Source organism: Rhipicephalus sanguineus, chromosome 3, assembly GCF_013339695.2.
Source record: "Rhipicephalus sanguineus isolate Rsan-2018 chromosome 3, BIME_Rsan_1.4, whole genome shotgun sequence".
NCBI classification, from domain to species: Eukaryota; Metazoa; Arthropoda; class Arachnida; order Ixodida; family Ixodidae; genus Rhipicephalus; species Rhipicephalus sanguineus.
This window is the reverse complement of record NC_051178.1, coordinates 193,418,057-193,441,115: the sequence shown is the minus strand read 5'-3', so window position 1 is coordinate 193,441,115 and position 23,059 is coordinate 193,418,057. Positions and strand designations below refer to the sequence as shown.

At 45.4% G+C, this 23,059-nt stretch overlaps 1 protein-coding gene across 5 annotated transcripts in view; it reads right to left on the bottom strand.

The window, feature by feature from the left end:
* LOC119387959 (protein cordon-bleu) overlaps positions 1–23,059 on the bottom strand; it is a 205,898-nt gene that overhangs the window by 8,039 nt on the left and 174,800 nt on the right. For 4 of the 5 annotated variants that reach the window (XM_037655548.2, XM_037655547.2, XM_037655546.2 and 1 more), the window contains exons 3-8: positions 14,514–14,760; positions 12,571–12,796; positions 9,402–9,511; positions 7,428–7,743; positions 4,769–5,005; positions 551–772 (exon numbers count right to left, since the gene is read on the bottom strand). In XM_037655548.2, coding sequence (XP_037511476.1) covers positions 551–772; positions 4,769–5,005; positions 7,428–7,743; positions 9,402–9,511; positions 12,571–12,796; positions 14,514–14,760 — 1,358 coding nt within the window. The remainder of the gene's footprint in view (positions 1–550; positions 773–4,768; positions 5,006–7,427; positions 7,744–9,401; positions 9,512–12,570; positions 12,797–14,513; positions 14,761–23,059) is intronic. The other variant, XM_037655550.2, reaches the window with a different exon arrangement.

Below are 23,059 nucleotides of genomic sequence, written 5' to 3'. Positions count from 1 at the left end.
CAAAGAAACAGAAGACGAAGTCCACTCCAGTTATCAAGCCCTCCTGCATATTAACGTTCCATCATCTATAACAGCATTCTCCTTTAGCTTATTCACTGCTTTCTTCTGCTGCATGTAGCTTCTTGGCCCTAGATATTCTGATGGCCACAGCGATTCTGTAGGTTTTCCTGAAGTTTATCTTGCAAATATTGAAGACGTCTTGAGCAAAAAATGTTGTCCAAGCACTATCTGTAGGCCAGGCAATGCAGTGTCGGAACACCTGGTGCATGCAACAATCAGCTGTGATAGCTGGGACCAGCCTGTGAGGTGTCATTGAACCGTAAGAAAAGAGCCTTTAGCTGAAACTGGTGTATAGGTGGCTAAGCAAGATGATACATTCTCCAACCCCGTTTTGCTGACCTGCAGTGTATAAACCAACAGGCAACATGCAGGTAAAACAGGCAAAGAAGCAAATTACACAAACATGCAAGGTTCTGTGGAAGAAAAGGAAAAGAAACGAGCAGACACATGCAGAAGCCCACAAAAGCCAACACCAGTGGAGTGAGTAAACCTTCTGGGGCAGGCTGCCAGAGTGGAATGGTTAGAAGACGTGGTTTGGGGGTGGGGCCTTGGTTAGTGTTCCCCGTGGCCAGGTGGTTTTGTGCTGGAGGTGCCGAGAAAGGTGACGGTGGGGGCAGGAGAGTGATCTCGCTGAAAGATGGCTGTTCACCTTTCTCGTCAACTGCCGGTGAGGATGGCTCGGCAAGTCTCTCCGACACATCTGGGTTGGCAGCTGCGAGTCGAGAAAACACAGAAACAGCCAATATAGAATATGCCTTGTTACACCCTGAAGGATCAGTGACCTGTTGTGCAGTGGGCATTTAATGGGGTGGTGTCACCAAATTTTTGAGTCTATAAAAAGCCTGCTGCAGGCTTCTTCTGTATGCAAGGACATTCAGCACGAAGTGTTGGACACAGCAAACGCTTGAAATATATTTTAATTCGCTTCCTAAGTGTGCAGAAATGCTCATTCTCGCGATCGAGACCCATCGCTAACGTGACTGACACCTACATCACTGTGTAGGAAGCGTAACGAAAGCTTTAGTGATGTCAGACTATGTATTAGAGTGACGAGCAATGAGCGGTGAACAACAGCTCCGCTGCACCGGACAAGCCAAGAGAGCATAGGTGGCGAACTAGAACAACACTCAATTTTTCTGAGCTTGTTACCGAAGTAGCCAAGCTTGCGCGCATTTTGCGAAGTGCCTTCACATCATCATGTGAACCTGCAGAGGCAACATTAGAGAAGTTTAGTTCGTTCACACACTTCTTTGCTTTAGCATACCGGGTTGCTGAAGCCGCAAACGTGAGAGGCTGAATAGGTGAGGTCATTTGGTGCACTAAGATGAACCAGACAAGCACAGAATTGTTGTTGCTGAAACCTGATGTATTCTACTTCTCTGCTGGTGTAAATTCTTGGCAGCAGAGTAGTTCCGAATGCATTGCCTCTTAAAACATTCTTTCGCCACGGTCACTCAGCGAAGAAATGCACATATGATTGCAGTTGCAAGAAGTGTTACAAGATGTTGATATCATCATCCGGTAACCCAGTATTCTGGAAACATCTTTGCATATACCGGAATTTCGTAAACGCTAATATTCTCTATTACAGAATTTTAAAGAATTCTAAAGGCATCCGGATGGTTTTGCTCGCGTGTGTGCAAGAGCAGACAATGCAGCAGTGTGAGTGTCACAGCTTTGTGGGACCACGTGTTCAAGCTTCCTATGCAGTGACGTCACTGTCCAGCTTGGCACTCAGAAACCGAAACCGAAAGTCGTTCATATAAGGCCATATCAAATTATTTAGCGAGAATGCATGAATTATGGAGCGTGTATCATGCTTCCTAGAGCAATAAGAAACATTTGCAACAAAGAACCTGCAAGCCACAAGTTTTATAGCCCCACGTTTAAGAGATTGAAAAAGAATAAAAACTTGAATTTGGGCAATCAGTATTTGGGCAACCCGCTTCTTGTTTTGTTTTGATATATTTGGCTGTGACCAGCAAGGACGGTTAGCAACGCTCGATGCTGACCGCGCCACAGTGTTTGAGAAGCTTCAAGATTGTAGTAGATCACTTTGTTAAGATTGCACACAGGACACGAATAGTCTAGATTGTTCCAGAGCTTGCGCGACCACTAGTGATAAGACTGGAAAGTTCGATGCGTGATGTATAAAAGACACGCATCCCAGCCATGAGCAGTTTATCGACGACCGACGCTTTTTTCTCCGCTATCAGGATACAGTGTGTATTGCCGTAGTTTGACTTTTTGTTTCCCGGCCACAAGTTCAGCCAAATAAAAAGTTTCATCTTGGACACGCCGACTGCTACCTTCGTTGACATCAAGACCACGTGACCATATATATGAATCGGTGTGGAACGTAATTGTTTTACAAGCACTGTTTTACACTAAGAAGTGCTGCACCAATAAAGATAAACACAGCCATTAGATTGGCACATGGAACCCTTTCTTTAGTATACATGTAACACCCCAGGACCATGTACCTAAGCTGTAAATTAGCACACAATGCGTGAAATTCAAGGTAGACCATTAAGGCACACAAAACTTGCATATACATTACTGCATAAAAATTGAAGAAGACACATCCAGAAAGAAAGAAATGTTACTTCTTTAATTTGGGATGAACACTTCAGTTTCATCATGCCCATATTGACAGTAAACACAGTTTCCAATGCAAAATTCGTGGAAAGCAGTAGTTTTGCTTTGACTCTGCACACTTTTGCCCGCAAATGCCTTAAGGATGGCATGGTCATCATCTGTGATCCCTACGATAGTGACAACGAGCACTAGTTTCACTGTGACTCAATGAAATTTGTGCACTGTGTCACAAACATGGCGGAAGTTCTTGAGGACAAAGAGCATCAGAAAAGCGCATTAGACCTTCTGGCTGCGCTGTGATGGATGGGCAATCTGTTGCTAACCATCTCAATGGTGAAAAAATAAGTGGGATATGTGCACGGCAGCAGAAGGCGCCCTTCAGATGAACATATATGGGTCTTTCAATGCTCAAGAATCCCAACATGGACTTACGCTGTGGCAGGACGCTTGCTGTACCATAGGCATGCGCATGTTTGCAATAGGAGTGTGTGTGCAGTGATGTTTCCTTATGCCCATGGTGCCTGTCCATGCACAGGTGTGGCGCGTATTTTATTGGGCCAATGTGGATGCTGCTTCGGTTTTTGCAAATGTCATGCACTTGACGTGGCCCACACAAGGAGGTGGCAGAAAACGCTGGTACGGTGCATTTGGGTTGTTTGATGCATGCAGTTTGCATTACAACGGCGCTAGACCACACGTGTTGCAGAGCAGATAGTTGAATATGCTTGTCGTGACAGCACTGCTGGCGATAAGTCATACTTGCGTGTTTGTTAATGGCTGCCATCAAGTTTCCATACATTTGTATATGCTTATATGTATAAACGTCGTGCCAATGTCATAATCACTGATAGGCTGGCTTTTGCAACTGAAAGGCACACTGCAGCGCCACATATACATTGAGAGTTGAGAGGCGCAATTTACTTCTACACGAGAAAAAGTGATAGCACAGCCGTGCATTACATTCTGTTCGCTTAATGTGTTTGTTGCCATGCACAGGCAACATTTCTATGTGAAAGATCGCCTACAAAAGATCATTTTCTCTCGATTGTTTACCGATTTTTCATTTGTCATAGTGGGAAGAGGTGCGTATAGAAGCACCCCTTGGGCTGGTTGAAAAAACACATCCTGCGGAGAGCTGACATGGCTATGAACTGCTCTGCCAAATACTACAGTCGTGCGCCCTGCGTAAAGGCCACAAGCGGAGCGCGAAGTTGCCGTTTCCTCAGGTGCCCTCTTTTCAAACAGAGGCCAGTTCTCACTCTCATCAGTGGGCAGGGCATCTGCATGTTGACGTCGCGGATCTGCCAGTTTACGTCGCAAGAGACATAGCATGCTTATTGGCCGATAGCCGACGTAAATCGAGAGCGGCGTTCGGATCAGATGCGCTTCTTGCCACGGGGTGCCGCCACTTGCCGGCGACGCACTCCTCAGTACACGGTAGCCGCACAAGCGCAAGCGAATCACAGCGGGAGAGCGATTGCGTTTCATGACGCGCGCTGACGTAACTTCTTTCCCCCGTGCCATCCCTCCCTGTCTAGCTTCCAGTGCGCTCTCGGCACAAGAAAAGAGAGAAAGCGCTGGGAGCATGCGCCGAACCCCCGTAACTCCGCTGATTCTTGACGGATTCGAGAAATTTTTGCGGCAATCGATTCGGGAGGCAGTAAACTTTGATACTGAGGTTATTAGATCATTACTTGGAAAAGTGGTTCATGACCCCTTTAAGTTAAAACTGCAGCACGAAGTTACTTTTCTGAATTGCAAAACCAATAACATGGTTTTTTCGATAAAGCTAAGATTGAGAAATGAAAACAGTTCATTACATTGCAAATTTCGTCACATCGAGGTTCGTTAAATCACAGTTTAGCCCTACAACGTAGGCTGTAAAATGATTTCAAACTGTTCATCACAATCTGCAAACAGGATCAATAGAATTTTATTCGATACACGAGATCTGTGCTGGTGCCCAGTAGCAGTCTGAAACAGAACAGATAACTGAGCTGGGTCGGATGACATTCGTTCTTTCACCTGTCACACTGTTTATCTGTGCAGAGGTGTGAAACGTTGACTGAAACTGCTGCCGAGTGTACATGAAACTGAGCCATGTGCTTACCGGGTTGTGTGCTGGTTGGCTTAGTTGTTTCTGGTGCTGGTTGTGTGGCAACCGGCGTGTGCAGTGCCAGTGGAGGCGGTGGAGGTGCTTTACGCTTCTTGGCATGTCCTATGGTTCCAGCCTCCGAGATGGTACTCTGAGGCCGCACTGCCCTACTACCAGTCTCCACTGGTGCACTTCGTCGGTGCACTGCTGCTGTCGTCCCAGTGGTGCGTGATGGACTCTCTTGTCTCAAATCTGTGCAAGAAAGTGAGTCGTGTGAGCCATCTTGCACTTTTAAAGGGGCCACAACCCCAAATTTTTTATCATAATCTGTGTTATGTGGGTTAATCCTTGTGCGTTCACAAATGAGCCGATGAAATTTTAGCGGATTTGGTCGAGCACTTAATTTATAATTAAATATTTTTCCAAACACTTGAGTAGCCGGAGAGTCAAGGAACACTGGTGCACTCGTGACCCGTGACATAACAAGCTGCTTGCTGTGCGAGCATCTGCATTCTGACGAATGATTTTGTTCCGTGGTCAGCTACACGTGCGATTGAGCTATATCAGCTTTCTTCAGCTTGGCAGTTAAATTTAATGATTTGCAGCGACTGGAATCTTGGTAGAAGATGACAGCTCCACTCCGTGCAGCACATGAACTCACACACACCATGGTAAAATGGCGGCCGCCGGCGGTGGGCCAGTGACTCTTAGCGTTGATTGTGTATTGAAATATTCTTTTACAGTCCATTTTTGTGTGTGTGTGTGTGTGTGTGTGCGTGCGTGCGTGTGTGTGTGTGGGGGGGGGGTATAATAGAACCTCTACTTCCATTTTTCGCTGAAAACTGCAAATTGTTGGGTAACTGTGTAACCTGCAAATAAGCAAATGAACTGTGACAGGTATCATGAAGTGACTTGAGTGCTGCATGCAGCAAAAGAGGCAGCCTTCTGAACCTTCAAAGCGTATTCACAAAACAGATGACATCAATGATTCTGTCAACAGACCAGGCACAATAGCATGGTGCTTTGGCAGCTGCTCATTGTAGTGCAAGTAGCAGGCCTCAAATTCATATCAGCTTTTGCAGCAGCTCGGCTATGTCATGCTCCTTCTGTGTTTTGAATCCGTGATATGGTCTTTCACGTGAACCTGCACCCCTACCAATGAGAATATATCAACGGATCTCCGAAAAAAAGTCTCTCAAAGATGAGGTTTCCTTGCCACTGTGCCTGCTCTCCGGCTTTGAAATACTTATTAACAGCATTACTATGCAGACAAACACAGTGAAGCTATCTGTAATGTTTGCAGGCTTACACACGTGCTTTATTATATTATTCATAAGGAAGCCAACCAATGATGTGTGTGACTCTTAGTGATGTAGCAGCAGTGATCGATGATTACACAGGTTTGCAACAAAATTAAAGGCCGACATGATATTCTAGACAGTAATCTCCCGTTATAACCAAAGTGTTCTACTCGAAATACCGTTTTATTCGAAATTTCGTCCGGTCCTGACCCAAACGCATGTATATTAAGCCGCATTACTCAAAACGCACGAAGAGCTTGACCCACTTAAAACGAAGTGGCAAGCGAAGAAGTCGCCGAGCGCATGCAGCGTCAAATTAATGCTGCTGACGAACTAGACTCACGCAGGCGCAGAACAGGCCACACAAGTACCAAACCTATGTCCAATGACCGCCTAGTAACGGGTACCAAGCGAGTGCCCAGTGCTCCCAGCTGTTTATACGGCAGAGTGAACGGGAGCTATAAAATTCCATGGTGCAGCATGCCCAAACTGTTAATCTCGGTCATAATTGCATCGTTGGTGCATCCCGTGATAAAATCTACATGGAAATAAAACTTTCCTGGTGTTTTGCAATGCCAGAAAACCACGGTCTCTTGGATGCCAAAAATTGGCCGAAAGACCACTGGGGTGCACTGTGTGATTGGCCATGTGACTGTGTTATCAGAGTGCTTTTTTTGCACCTGAATAAAGTTTTGCTTCACTAAATAAGTTGTGTTTTGACTTCCTCGAAGCTGTAGCACAATTAAAACTCGACTCCTTTAGCTTTTCTCGAGTGGTCACTTATATCGAAATACCGCTTACAACGAATTTTTTTGCTGTCCGACCAACTTCCTTATAATGGGGTTTACTGTACTTCAGAAAATACTGGAGCCACCTTTGAATGAGGCTGCTGCTGCTGCTTGTTGCCAAGGCCTTCCCACTTATTTCAATGCTGTTAGTATGACAAACAGTGTACCTACATCACAACCCATTTAGTTGTGCATCAAGATACAGTACATACGTAATCTTTGCCTAACTTCTTCACCAATCTCATCTGTCAATGTGCCTCCTTCCTTTGTTGCAGAAGAAAACTAAGCAATGGCTGCATTTTGATGTTAATTAATGTAATATCTGATGTGTAGGAGCTGAATGTTGGATAGATCTTTAAGAACTAAATTACCCCATCTCCCTGTCAATTCTCTACCTACTTTAACCCTGCTGTGGAAGCAGCAGAATAGAACTATGCTTTTTCATTGAACATTCTAAAACCTGTTATTTAAACAGAAAATGAAAATAATGTGTCGAAGGCAGATGTGCGTTACTTATCTGGAACACCGTATGTGGTTAACATTGCGTTGAGACTAACGCAGCCCCTTCACTTTCCATATACTCACTGCAGTTAGGCCTTCCCTGCACTGCCTCAGGTGAAGGCGTGTCTGGCAGGTCACTCAGCACCGACGCTTCGTGGTAACCGCTGGAGTCCGAGCTCTGACGAGAGTGGCCCGCACCTTCGCGCCGGCCTCCTTTGGCTGGGAGCGTGGTGGTGTCACCCTCCTGCTCGGGAATGGTGGGCGGCGGGGATGCCGGCAGCGGGGGAGGTGGCGCCGGTCGCTTCTTGCTTGTGGGCCGAGCAAACACGGTCGGTAGCTCACTCCGCGTGGGCGACGTTCCTCTGCTGCTGGCACCATCACTACTCGAGCCAGTCAAGCTCTGCAGCACAAAGGCAAGTGATGTTTAAAGAACGAGTTATAAAAGCTGTCCTTGCCAAAAGGGACTGTCGCCAACTCTGAATGAGTGCTGAAAAAAACCTAACATAACTTGCCTCCATCCAAGCCTACGCATAAGATCAAGTATATGGGAACAGAGAGAACAACTATTTAGACTCCTACACTCAATGAAGTGGCCATGCAGAGTTTATATAAAGCATAAGAAATAAACATGAAAGCACTATAACATTCATGGGCATCAGTTCGTTATTACGCAAAGCCAACCTTCTAAGAAGTGATACAGTCAAACCTCGTTACAACGAACACCACATTAACGAACATTTCAAATTAACGAACTTTTAAGAAATCTCGTGCCGACTGCTTACAGTTTCAATGTAAAAATATTTCACTACTATGAACTTCAGAATAACGAACATTTCAGAATAACAATCATTATTTAATTCCCGTGTAATCTTAACACCTCAGTACTACGAACTTATATCCCGGAATGCGAGGATTCTTAGATTTCAGTGTATCGGTCATGGCAGTCGGCGCTGTAAGGTAGCAGACAACGCAGCGCGAAGAGCGGACGCCCTTCCGCAAAAACCTGAGATGGCGCTGGAGGAGAAAGACGCAGGCGGATAACTTTTTTTTTCCCCTCCGTTGCGGAGGCGACAACGCATCAGGTTTTGTAAAGGCCCAACCGCATGCATTGCACGCACGATCGTATTGCACGCGACTTTCGAGGGAAGGCGACTGCGACAAACTGGCTCCGTCGCGCTGTCGCTGCTGTCGTGACGGGAACACCCACATTATAGAGGCTAGAAGGTTTTCCCCACATGTTCGCGACAAAGTGTCACGGTTGCTCGATTGAAAACTATTGCGTGCACGCAGGCAAATTACGAAAAAGAATTACAGAGTAGCACCCGTCAAAAAACGATCACGGACTACGTATTTCAAATAAACGTGCCTTGTTTGACGTTCACGTGTGCATTGTTGTGAGAAACGAGTTCAAGGACGTACCGTTGCAAAGGTAGGACGTTTGCGTTACTGAAATTCTATTGTTATGGTAAATTTTTGGGCTTTCACTATAACCACCTTTCAGAATAACGAACATTTTTCCGCGGTCCCCTGAAGTTCGTTATACCGAGATTTCACTGTAATTAGGCTGCAACACATGACCCTCAAATGCAATGCAAACACATTGCAACTCCAGGAAATCATTTCCATTTATATTCTTTTGGAGCAACTAACAGCGCGAACCACCTCATACAGTTTTTTAATAGCCATATGAAAAAACACCTGAGAGGTAGTGAGTGCAGACAAGGATGCAGCAGCAACGAACTACTAAAGTTCACTGTCCCCTACACATAACAATAAGATACATCAAGAAGCAGGAAAGAACTGTGCCTTTGTTTCCATCAGATGTCCTGTCACTCTGCTATTCTTTAATATACATAGCTGCTTAGAAACTACCATAAAATACTGACCAAACCCCCCCCCCCCCGTGCAAGCGCTTCCCTCGTAGAATCTGAGAAATTCCATTTTCGTTCACTACTGAGCAAGCGCCCCCTCCCCTATTAAATATAAGACCTATTAAATATAAGAACATGAAAATAAGCATTATAAGTTCTGATAATTTCACTGAACACCCTCACTCACCCCTTTGCTACCCGAATGATGTGGGAAGACCTGGCTTCCTCTCTTGTTCTCCTGGTTTAGAGAGTAGCTCATGATGTCTGCTGTGGAGTTTTGAATGTTGTTTGCCAGCGCTGCAAAAAGAAAGCATCATCATTACATACTGACCAGAATTTAATGCAACAGTGTTCTAGCTGACTAGTATATGCTGAAGAAGTCAAGCTGCAGCCATGTTTAGAGAGAGATGACAAATATGGTTTGATGTATTGGAAAAAAAGAGAGCTCAATCCACACAAAGCAACGAAAATTAATTTCGGTAGCAAGGAGAGAAGATAGCCTCACAGAAGGTAAAAAGATGGCTAAATGCTTTGCTTTGAGCACTGCAGATTGGGCAAGTTGGTGCATTGCAATATCGTACTGGTATAGCGCAGCTCAGTTTGAGCATGAAGGAAAGAGGTAACAACGGAGAAGGAAACACAGGCAACAGGATGAGCAAGACGCAACAGGATGTTGCCTCTTTCCTTCATGCTCAAACTGAGCTGCGCCATACCAGTACAATATTGCTTTGAGCAATTCAAATAATATAAATCTAATTACACCATTAGCAACACGTGCACTGTCATCCATTTGCGACCTTGTGTGGATATGATAAGCAAAGCTAGTGGAGACCCAAGTGAATACGTGAGTATAGCAGGTGCTCAGATTCACTATGGCCCATTTACTAAGAAAATAATATGCATTATGCTTGAATGTGTTATGCTGGAAACATGAAATGACAACACATAAAGTAAAACAAATATAGATATCACACTGGTGTGTGCTGTGTGCTCTTTCAAATGGCTTCCTGCAGAAAATTAGGTAACGTTGCTTTTTTAAAAAATTTCTCACATAGAAAATATTGCTGTACCGTATTTACTCGAATCTAACGCGCACCTTTTTTCCGGAAAAACGAGTCCGAAAATCGCATGCGCGTTAGAATCGAGTACCGAAAAAAAAAAAAGGAACTCTGTTATCGTATTGCCATCGACATTTCAAAATGGCCGCCTCCTACGCGCCTTGGCCGTTTCTGCCATTTGTTCAGTTCGTACGTGTGCTGAGGAGATTGTCATCCCGTTCAGCGTTCGCATTGACGGCATGGAAGTGCCGACTCCAAATACTCGACGAGTGTACCACAATGCCGCATTTAAAAGAATAGTTATTACATGTGCAGAGAGACGGACGGAAATCTGGCCGCATCGCGGTCGTTCGGATATAGTTCGGAGTTCCCGAAACGTGCGTGCGAGACTGGCGCGAACAGCAGAAGATTTTTTACAACAAAGCTTCACGAAAAGGTTTCAGTGGACCAAAGCAGGGCCGGTTTCCCGAAATCGAAGAGTGTTGACAGCGACAAGGAGTTGTCCGACAGCGACGAGGACTGATCCATTACGCGACTCGTATCGCCGCCGTAGTGGTGACAGTTTTAGCGGCAAGGCCCGCTTTTTGACTTTGTGTTTTACTTTTTTGAAACTTCATTTCTTTAAAACCCAAATACTTGTTCTTCTGAATGTGCGAAGTTTGACTCCTACGGACTTTTTTTGTTCTCTTCTCTCAGGAAAAATGGGTGCGCGTTACGATCGATGTATTACTTTTTTTTTTTTTTGGTCGCGGAAAACGGGTGCGTGTTACAATCGAGGGCGCGGTAGAATCGAGTAAATACGGTAATTGTGGGACTACATTTATTAGCTATAGCACTTCCGTAATTTGGTTCTGTAGCCTTCGCTTCATTGCCAAGAAAAGTTGTGCACGAGTACAAATAACACCAACGAAGGTAAAGGAACACATAGGAACAACGTGTTTCTACGTGTTTCTTACCTTCATTTCTGTTATTTAGCGCTGACTTCTCCAAGATGTAATACCAACTCACTCAACAAACCACCCTTCTGATACTCTTTGAGGGCAATACAAATTTTACTGGTCACAGTGGAAATGCAGTGCATGAAGCGACGTGGACTTCTCTGGTTTAGTACAGGAACATTGCCGGAGGTAGTGGTCATTCAATAAAAAGCCAGGCTTACATTTTCTACAGGTACAGATTTAATAATAAATTTTACAACACATCATAAGCCAAGATTGCATTTTGGAGGCCACTCCAGGTGAACGAATGAACGAATGAATGAATGAATGAATGAATGAATGAATGAATGAATGAATGAATGAATGAATGAAATCTTTATTCCATACTTTGAAAGGAGGAAAGTGGATGGCAGGCAAAAAGCTAGTGAGATAGCTTGAGCATGCCTGCAACCCCGTGTGCAATCTTTTATAAAAACACAAAAGTCTTCCACAGATACATAGCCACAATGTAACTAGTCCTTGCAATGTAATGTCAAGCCAAATTCAAAAGTAACAGCTGCATGAAAAGAATCAAGAAGAAAAAAATGGGACATGTTCTTTCAGAAGTCAATGACAAGTTTAGTCATAATTGTATTTCACTAAGTTGCAATTTAAGCCTGTTGATTTGCCATTAGAATGCACAAAGCACTTTGCGTGTCTCATCGTGTATTTTTTCCGTCTGTGTCCGTGCATATAATTGCATTTCATAAGCAAAATGTCCAAGTAGTACAGTAATACATCATTAGCTCGAAGCAGTGGAAATAGAAAAGATTTCGAGATAAGCGGATTTTTGAAATAAGCAAAGTTGCGAAAATTGCAGTAAAAAGTCGAGTTTATCTGAAAGCTTTACCACTACTGACGACAGTCTAACTGGCTCTTTGTAAAGATATTAAAGAAAAATAAGGACATAACAGAGCTATCAACCAGCTGCGTTGTGCTATTTTCCAGGGCCTGCCTCTGTGTCACATGACATGGCATAGGGTTGCTGGACAATGCTGTTATGCCACTAGATTTTGACTTCACATTCGGTGACAGTGGCCGCTTTGTCGTAAGTGCGGCAGCCCAGTACGAACGTTGTGAAAAGGTCCAGTGGCAAAAATTTTGATCAACTCTCAGTCAACACTTCGAGATATCTAAAAGTTGGCATTGAAATACTTCAACGAGAAATTAATACACTGCACCTATGGGAAATGGTTCGGTATTGCAGAAAATTTCAACTTAGCCAATTTTTTAAGGTTTTGCATGTTCGAGTTAACGAGGAACTATTACTGTATCAATACTGGGCGGAGAGTTCCCTAGACAGACAAGAATGGGAACGTACTGCGGTTGGAAAGAAGGGTAACCTCGGAGGCTCCGTACTCCTGCAGGGTACAGCCGAGGTCCAGGGGCCGAGTGGGGATGCCCGGCCGCACCAGCTGGTACCCCTGGGGATCCAGGTTCTTCTCCGTGCAGACATTCTGGCGGAGCTCCCCCAACGTTGTTGTCAGCGGCAACCGCAGAACCATCAGTTGCTGGCGGGGAAGGCGCACCTGGATGCGTTGTGTGGGCTATGCACCACGGGATAACAGTTAGTACGAAAAACAACGGTACGACAAAGGAAATGCCCACTTGCGTTCCAAGAAAGACACAGAAGCAACAAGCACAGGAAATTTGAGTATGCACATACAACTGAGCTGTACAAACTACAAGAAACAATCAAACATGATGTTATGTAGGGTAGACAGGGCCTGTTGGTAATTCATGCTAAATATAAGAACGGCATGAGAAACGGCGCTGTGTGTGTGCCTCATTTAGCTTACCCCTGTTTCTCGGGGTATTCTTGTTTTTTAATATAAACATGATATGCAACTATTTGATGCGTCTACTTTCACTGCACATTATGGTTTGCATCGATTGGTTTTATCTGAAGACTTAAGACACACCAATGATTGCTGAAGTAAACAGGAAAGAGCGTCGGGTCTGGCAGTGAAGCTCACATCATGGCAGCTTGGTAACATGACGATTACATTTATTCTAACATGTAAAAAAATTAACGAGTTTGAAAAATTCTTTTGATAATATGCTCCCCAGATGGCACAGCACGTTAACCCTTCTAGTGATTAAACAAAGTTTGTAATGGGACCTAGTGAGGTACCCCTTAGGGTACTGAATGTCTGGAGATACAAATGCAAAGTGAAAATGATGGGCTTGCACTATCACTGTCTCCCAGAAAACCTAGTCGACACAAGCACACAATTGAACTACAGATTGACAAATAGATGAGCTACCATTCACAATTATCGTAATGTATCTGTTGATTTTATCACTGTAATGTTACTATTAACGCATCCAGTATATAGTAAATGTCGATATTCTCAAAAATATAGCAAGAATTTAAAAAGGAATCAATGGGGTTGCTTCAACAACAAAAAAAAAACGTCGAAGATGATAAAAGGTTTTTCCGTGGCTGGGAATCGAACCCGGTAGCTTTGCCTTAATTTCAATGATGGCTAAATGTACAAATTGGCCTAACCAGCAAAGCCAGGAAGAAGTGAGCAGTTGGTGGCACGAGGGAGAGGCCATGGATAACTTCAAAATAGGAACACGGATTCAAAGACGTGTGCTGTAGCATCTACTAAAAGAGATCATGCTATTGAGCATGCACCAGGCCTGTGCGGAACACACAGCACAGTCGTAGCGAAATCTGGAGGAGTGGCCTTTCTAGAGACAGCAGTAAACTCTCTGGGGCGACTACTGCAAGTAGAGTTGCAAGGTACCCACTATGCCAGTATTCATCATTCTGCAGAGAAGCGAACTACCCGCTACGCATCTTTAAGGAATTATGTGCTCTTTGTTGATGCTGTGGGCGATGACCATGGAGGATTATAGCTGAGCCCATTGTAATGGGTGGGAAGCTTTAAACCACCCACTCATTATGCAATTTGCATTGTGCAATGCCGGGTTTTATTTTACTCTTCTACCATGCTATTGTACTACACTTTGATTAGTGTGATTCCTTGCCTGACATGATGCCTGTGTAGGTCCTTTTTGCGAAGGAGTTTCAAGCACCTTGGGTTGCTCAGTGGTAGAATACTCAACTGCCACGCAGAGGGCCTGAGTTCAAAATCCCACTTGATCCTGGATTTTTTTCCCAATGTGCGCCATAGCGGTTATGGACACTGGTGGCAGCGAACGATTAGGTCACCACAATCTGTTGTTGTTGTGATCTCCATAACAACTTTCGCTGTAAAAATTTCAGGTTTACTAAATTGTTCAACTTCTCACCTCGAATGGCTTAGAAGGGGGCCTCACGCCTTTCCTGTGCCAGAATGCAGGATCGGCAACTTTTCCGGACACGGCCGGGGCACCTTTGGGCACAATCATCAGGTGGCTCACGTCAAGCGAGCCAATGGCCGTGTTGGGCTTGCACGTGAGCATGTCTCCCCGCTCGTTCGGTGCTTGCACAAGATGACCACTAGGATTGATTTTGTGTGCAGTGGCCACCTGCACGAGCAAGTCCATGACAGGCGTTCTGAAAAATACAGAAAAATATTATCAGAAAAATATTTGATATCTTTCCATGCACACGAGTTCAGAAAGCTGCACAGCTATACAGGTGTAGTTAAAGACAAACGAATGGTTTACTCATGCCGAAAAGGTTACATAAACATTCTCTCAACGTATCACTTACGCACTTCAGAGTGCAAAAGACAACTAGTTGATCAATCTGGCTGTTCATGTGGCATTCACAAATGCCTGCTACTTCTCAGTGAGGTCATCATAACAGTGGTGAGCTTTTAATATGTGAAGAGAAAGTGACTTGGAATCTTTGTGTGAACAAGATCGAGTCAAGCAGTGTAGCAAAAAATGTCTATTAACCAGCCAGCTTAAATATATACGGGTCGAAATATTTATAGGTTGAACGACATAGATCAAGAGACTGAATTATTTATTTATACTTATCGATTTATTGTGATTATTGTCTCAATGTAACAAAAAGGCCTTTTGTTGATTGTTACTGAGTGCTCAGCCCAATCTGACAATGGGGAGGCCTTTTCAATTAGCAGATGCAGACAGGGCAGAGATATGAATATGAACATGCAATGCATGCTAAATGTAGTCATTCCTTTTCTGTTTCCCCGTTGCAATTTTATAGCATGGATACATGCCAAATATAATATCCCCTGAGGGTGAATTAGTGAGGCGGTGCTGCTGCTTTCCATTTACTGAATGATTACTTCATACCTGACTGCGAGCAAGCAGATAAACACAATACAACTTCAAACTTCAATGCACACTTAAGGCAGCAACCCATACAGTACCGATTGGCACAGCCATAGGGGGTGGGCCATGGAGATTAGCCATACCCGCGTTCTCAAATTATCTAGCAGCAGTGTATGTGTGTATGTGCATATTTATACATGCACGCACACGCATATGGCGTGCTGGACCCCATATATATATGCGTAGCACGCACCTTTATAATCTTCCATTGGGGAAGGAGTGCATAAGAAAAACATATCAGCCAATCGTCTACAAATTTATATTCTGGAATTCCTTCTCAATACAGTGACGTTAAAAAGATATTGATCTACTCCTCGCCATCTGGTTCGCTACAACACGTGATCCCGAAACCTACGCCGCGGATATCGACCCCCCCCCTCCCTTAACGCTCGCCGCTCTTTTCTTTTTTAACCTCTTAACAATTCAAATCGTGAGTACTCCTTCCTTGTTGAATTTATAGCCCATATAACCTTGAGTATGCGACAATGGTACGTATACGCAGCGATGCTGCTTTTCTTCTTCGTCAAGGTCCATATACATGAACGCGTGCAAATCCGGCCAGCGCGAACTTTTGTTAACGAAAACCACGCGCGAAGCTTCCAAAACAAGAAAACTAAACTTGATTCCTATAACAACGTGCATCGAAATGCAAGGCACGCTGGACCATTTAAACGTAGCTATAGCCAATACGACAGAAAAGGGGCGACTTGCCGAGGGAGAAAAAAGTTCAGAAAATGGGACGACTGGTCGAGGATGCATATACGCATGCTGAATGAAATGCTTGCGAAGCGAGAACTTTGCCAAGCGAAACAAAAAGAGAGCGCCGCGTGCATGGCCGCGAGCCAAGCGCGCACGGCTTTCTTGTTCGCTGAATCCTACGCTGATTTAGCATTGGCTGACAGCGCTAAGTGCTGACTACATAAGACAGCACACCGCAATAAGGTAATCCCGATGTGTCGAGTGCAAGCTAAGAAAAATCGTACGCAGTTGAGCGGATCTAACCACGGACTGTGCAACCGCCGCGCTCCACGAGATGTCCACGTGCAAAGATTAATCTTGGCGATGATAGTGCGCGCACATGATTTCTTCATAAATGAAAGCTCTATACGAGTATAACGCGCAAACGGACCTCGCATATAATTCGGCTCACGTACGCTAAGCGGACTCTGCTTGTTCTGAACTAAGCGCACTTCCATTGTAGGCTCACAAATCGCGCGCGCAAATATTTTTGCGAATGCCAAACGAAGTTCCGCGCGATCGAGCAGAAAAACCAACTTTTGGCTTGACGCGCGAGCCGTTTATGTATTCACTCACGTGACACTCATGTTCTAGTGAAATCCCACTTAGCACAGTTAACATTTGTAATATGAGACCGCAAGCGAATTGCGCACGTACAGTCGTGCTCAGTATGACTTGCAACACGGGAGCGCGTGGCCTCACAAGCTTTAAGATCACCTATTGCTTCCACTATTCCTTATTTCCACAACTAAACGCTGCTCATCTAACTTGGGGATGATCCCAAGTAAGAAAATATGATTTAGTTGTGGAAATTAAGGCAATTGTTGTAACCACGCGCCATCTTTGAACTTGTGAGTCCACGCGCTCCCGTGTTGCAAGTCCTATTGAGCGCGGCTGCGTACTTTCGTATTCCAGACAAAGATGCAGTGCCTGCAAATCAGCGTCCGGTCTGAAACATGGAGGAGAAAAAAAATCAAGGAGGGAGTGTCACGTGATGCCGCTAGCCTCGGCAAGCCAACCGGCCAACCTGCTCTGACGCCCCTGGATAGGATTAGGCTACCGTAGCTCCGCAGTAGACGCAACCAAAGCGAGACGACCAATAGCAGGCCTTGCCTGTCAAGTGACCACGGCCTATTTCTCTCTTAAATTTCTTTTTTTCCTTCCTCCATGGCGTGAAGCACGGCGCTCCGAGTGAAACATTCGAATGTGTTTCGATCGATCTCATGGATCACAATTAAATCTTTCTCTGTACGTTCTCTTCTCTTCTCTTTCTCTTCGTCCCACCGAATGTTGACCGTAAAACGACAGCATATGAAAGCGGTCCGTTGACTGCGCCACTTTATGTCCCGAGTAAGAATCCGTGTGATGAATCGTCATCAACGAGTTATTTTAATGTTGATTTGCGTACCAAGTGTGTTCAAGTGTCCATATTTATGCAAAAACGGCGACCATATCCGCGGAGCGGCGGCATCACCGGCTCTGAAGCCCCGCAGAAAGAGGACAAAACGCTGAGAGAGATAAACCAAAACGGATACGAACGCGTCCGGGCGTCGGGAAACGAAACGGCGGAAAGAATTTGCCATTCTGCGGGCGCAGACTTCGAGTCGTTCTGCGACGGCGTCCGCCCCGAACCCACGCTGCGACCATTAGGATCGCGCATCTGCCGCTTTCCTTTTCCACTGCCTTTTGTCACGAGCGCGCGCATCGTCGCCGTCGTTCTTTGTCGCGCGCGCGTACCACACGCACGCACGCACATCGCACCGGAACCTAATCGCGCCGGTAAACACGTATACCGTTTCCTCTCGAATATAGGCGCTCAGAAATTCCGTTTTCGTGGTCGTGGTAGTCCGCAAAGGATATCGGATCAACAAACGATTCACTTAACCGGAACGCAAATCAAAGTTGGACTGCCCGTTCATGCGCGTGTCAAACCAGCAAGACGACACTGGGTATACAAAACGTACAATAACCTTCTGCGTGCACACCGTCACTTCTACGTCACGTTTTCACGTGACACGAAGTCTTGCCCGGAGCACACCCATGGCTGTGTTCCAATTCTGGGCAGCATCGTAGACAGTCTACGCTGACAGCTTAGAAGACAGCATCGAGCCCATGTTGTCCGAGAAATGGAACGCGTCTAGAAGACGTCTACGCGACGTGATGCCACTTCGCGTCGAGAAGAGAAAGCTAAGAAAAACAAACGTACATGTTCTTCTTTAGCCTATTTCGTGTTCAAACCTACGAAAATTTAACGTAGCTTACATTGAGCGCCTGGAAAAGCGCCAACTGGTGTACAGACGACCATACCGGCGAGATCCGAGCTACGCGAGCATTTCCCTGAGCCGCCATCTTGTTTGGACAGCAAAGTAGCCTGCATCGTTTTTGTCTCCGATGCTGTCTTCTCGAAGCTGTCTATTTTGCCGGTTACGTGAGAATTGGAATGGGACTTAAGATGACCGCTGTCCACTTGGCTGTCTATTTAGCTGTCTACGGTGATTATTGGAACGCACCCCATGTTGCTACCCGTATACATCCTCTATATTCTAGTACACTATATAATATCCCTTTTATGACGCTTGGCCTTTCCAAGACATGGAAACGAAGACAGCCTCTGTTCGAGGCTGTCTTCGGAAATGGTATGCCTCGGTTCGGGGTGCGGTTACATTCGAGAAAGTGCGGTAGTTTCGTGAAGACATGCTATGGTGCTCGCCGCACAGCGATGAGAACTTCTTTTTCTTTTACAACTGCACCAAAGTTGCGCGGTCGTGCCAAGAGGAAATCGCACCGGAGCGCGCGGGGACTTTTCCTTGATCTATCTCGCGTATATGCGACGCATCTCGCGGACAAAAGAGAAGGGGGAAGGAAGAGGAGAGAGGGAGAACCATCTTACGAAGCGTACAGAAATAATACCACTATAACGTAAAGGAAAACAAAGTGAAAGTGGACAAATGAGCTGAAATACACATGTCCTCAACAGAATTCTCTGAGAACGGCGAAGTAATGGGGACAAACAGATGGCGCTTGTTTTTGTGCGGCGCAGAATGCAACCTGAATCCTCTGCTCGCATTGCTTGTAGTACAATGAAATATCAGTTGGACCACTGCGTACTTTCTTGTAGGAACATGCTGTATCATGTGTTTTCCAGCTTACAATGCTTGCCTCTCTATGGGAGAACTTTGTTTCAATGAGCCACATGGCAAGCGCTGTTGTTTTCGTCATGACAAACCAATTTTGTAAGCTACCAACACGTCGAAATACCTAAAATGCACATTGAAGTTTTATGAAAAAGGTTCTAGGTGCACGTGTGATTCGAGAACATTGCAGCAGGTGCATTATTGCCGTACATACGGTAAGGCACTTGGGTTGCACGAAAAGCCCTTCCAGCAGGCAAACCGCATTACAGTACAGTTGATACGCAAAATGTGCGTGCTCTACTAGCAGTTTTACTTCAGCACGGCCGCATGCGTCTGCACTATATTTTCGAATACTATACAGCAAGTCGTCACAACAGCCCACTACTCATTAATAGTGTAACTCTTGAGGAAAGGCTGCACGGTAAGTGTGTCTGAGAGAGAGAGAGAGAGAGAGAGAGAGAGAGAGACTAAGATGACTCAAGTGCTCTGACGTAGGACGCCGTTTAAGACCGACGCGACAGCAACGAAGTAATTAAGGGAATCTCCACTAAGGAAAGTGGGCTCTCTTTTGACATTGACATAAGATCCACGAGGAAACGCAAGAGCCGCGGTTCAAAGCTTCTTTTGCCGTGCCCCCTTACATACATATATATCATGTCCTGCGATATTAGAGGGTGTACTCACAGTACACCACGCGTCGCCGATTTCGGAGACCATGCAATGGCGATTCTCTTTACGCAGATGATTGTATACCGAACTAACGACCACCGCTGGACATTAACGAGGCATAAACAGGGCCATTGTCGGTTTACTTGTGTACTACCTTCCGCCTAGTAATTAAATCAACGTAGATTCCAAATGGCAGCCGCAGCGGAGGTACTGATGGTAGCATCTTAAGCTGAGCAGAACTCAACCTAATTAGATCGCGGGTCTAGACGCAATGGGCTGCTAAAAGAACACGGAGGAAGCCAGATATCACTTACAGCGACTCGCCAGCCTTTCTGAAGACCCCCGAGCACTGGCTAAGAGCCTTAGCACGCGCGCACCACCATAACTTCTCTTTCACCACGTCGCCTTCGCGTCCTCCGCTTATAATTATCGCGGTTATCTCCAGATCGAGGGGGTCGCCGCTCGCCTATAGCTCGCACGGTCCCCTCTACGGCAAGGTATACAGGCGGCCACGGAGGCGCCACGGACAAAAGAGCGTGGCGGTCGGTCTCGGCTTCTCTTTCTTCCGCGCCTTCTGATACTGCGCTGCCCCGCAGGGCCTCAATTCACTGCGGCAAGACGAGATAGCGATCTCAATGCTTGACCCGCGGCGGGCGTTGGGAGGGCTAGCACGCAACGCATATCTTCCGTGCGCCGGAAGCTTGAACACAGAAGCGAGTTTCCTGTCACCAAGAAATTAGGCCTGTGTGCCTCTGAACAGGCGTAGAGAGAGACCACCTTATCAAATCAAACTGCACTGGTAGCTTAATGGGCGACTGGCAGAAATGAGAGAGAGTAAATTAAATATAGAAGCGTCAGACACAGTATATAGGCTGGCAATCTATTGCTCGAAAAGTATACTTTCAATGATTACGCGATAAGAACTTGATTCTTGGAAAAGAAAATAACGATCTAATTTCCTCAACTTCGCGCCGAAACCCGAGTGCCGGTACGTACACATAGTACCCCTTACCGGCGCCTCGGGGGCGCTGCCCTTACATAAGCCGACTTGACGGAAGACTCGTTATCATGTCTCATTCTCAAAACCAACCTCCATGTTTTACGTAATTCCCCTGTTTAACGTAGCTATATTAGATTATCGTTGATTTCATATAACCATACTGATTTATCATGCCTGCAACAATGTAACTCAGATTCTTCCTTTTCTTGTTCGTTTAACTGTTTCGTTATTATCACGGTTCAAAACTGTGCTATTGCTACTGGTTGAAAACGGGAGGTGAGGCCAGTCAAGCTGCTGTTTATGCAGCGTCTTACCATGACATACCACATACCAAGATGGAGAAGGCCATCCGGGGAATGCCCAGCTTCCCCCCTCCCCAACCTATCATTGATACAGCTATGCGGCTCCCCTTTTCTTTCCCGAACTCATTTTCGTAACGAAACCTACATCCGACAAATAAATATGCATACAGAGAGAGAGAGAGAGAGAGAGAGAGACAGAAAAGAAGAAGAAATAAAAAAAAAATAAACAATCTCATTCTGTGCATCACGCAAACACAGTGCTATTTCGAAGAGAGCAAGAGCCATATTCGCTACCCATACTACTAGTTATGTACACATCTCGACTGTTCTACAGCTCTCTCTCTCTCTCTCTCTCACACGCACACACACACGCACACACGCACGCACACACACACGCACGCACACACACGCACAAACACACACGCGCACACACACAGACGCGCGCGCGCATGCACGCATAGTAGTTTTTATACCCGCCGCGTTGGCAGCTCAGAATACGCGGCGCATGTAGCTATATACCTCGATCGTATAAGCCTCGCACAACAGCTAGACGCGAAACTTTAATACCTTCTCTATTAGTAATCCCCGCACTGAGATAAGGCGTTGCCCGCGTCCCCATTAACACGTTACGAGCGGCCATAACAAGATATAGGTTCGCGCGCGATAGCTAAAGGAAACAGCCGTGTGACGTCCGCAGTGGAAAGCGGAATCTGCAGCTCGAGTTGTTCTTTCTTATCGCCTATTGGCTCCGTCAGACAGTGCGGCTGCCCTAACGTGGTTTCAAACGACCGGCTGTATAACGCTCGTAACACCACGCAGATAAGAAGATCCGGGCCCGGTGGTATTTGCATCATATTCTAGCACGGAAGAAAATAATACTGTATGAAGAAACCATAAAGGAGACTCGGAGATAATAAAAGAAAGGCAGCCAATGGGAACCCTTAACCCTTTGACACGCCTTGTACACAATGTGTACATCATTTGATTTTGCCGGTTGCGTCGACAAGTCGCTAAAAAAGAGCAAGATACATTGAAGTTTAACTGAAATGGATCTCCTGCGTAATAAATGTATCCATGTAACTTCATTTCGCAGCGTACTGTTGCGTACGATCACTTTGCTGAAGACACTAGCATGTTCGACGAGTCGCCTCGACGTGCCGCTTTCCGCGAGCCACGCCAAAAGTGTAATTTTTCTTTGCTAGAAATGAACATAACCGAAAACAAATTTGCACTATATTTCTAGCCTGATATCTGATTCTATTTATGCAAACACAGAGCATGATTAACTTCAGGATAAATATTTATTTATTTACGTTTTAATTAAGAAGAATTAGTGTAAAACACGTAAATCAACGTATTATGACAAATATTTTGTTATAATAGAAAATCCAGTGTCTTGATTTGTAAGTCTGACGTATTTAAGACAGTTCTTCACAGGTCGCGTCTGAATGGGTTAATAGCCCTGAAAGATGAAAAACGAGAGGAAAGGTTGTGTTAGTTTGCTTAGAATCGTCGAACGCGGTTACGGCAATAAGATGCGATGAAAACTGCAAGGGGGTGGTAATGGGGGTGCCCTTGAAAGGGGGCGCTGAGGAATAATGCTTACTCATGTACTAATCAAGGCGGTATATTGGCCAAAGAATGACAGAAAGTTGGGCTAGCTGGCAAGGATTCATCTTTAAAAAAAGAAAGGGTAGACGCGAA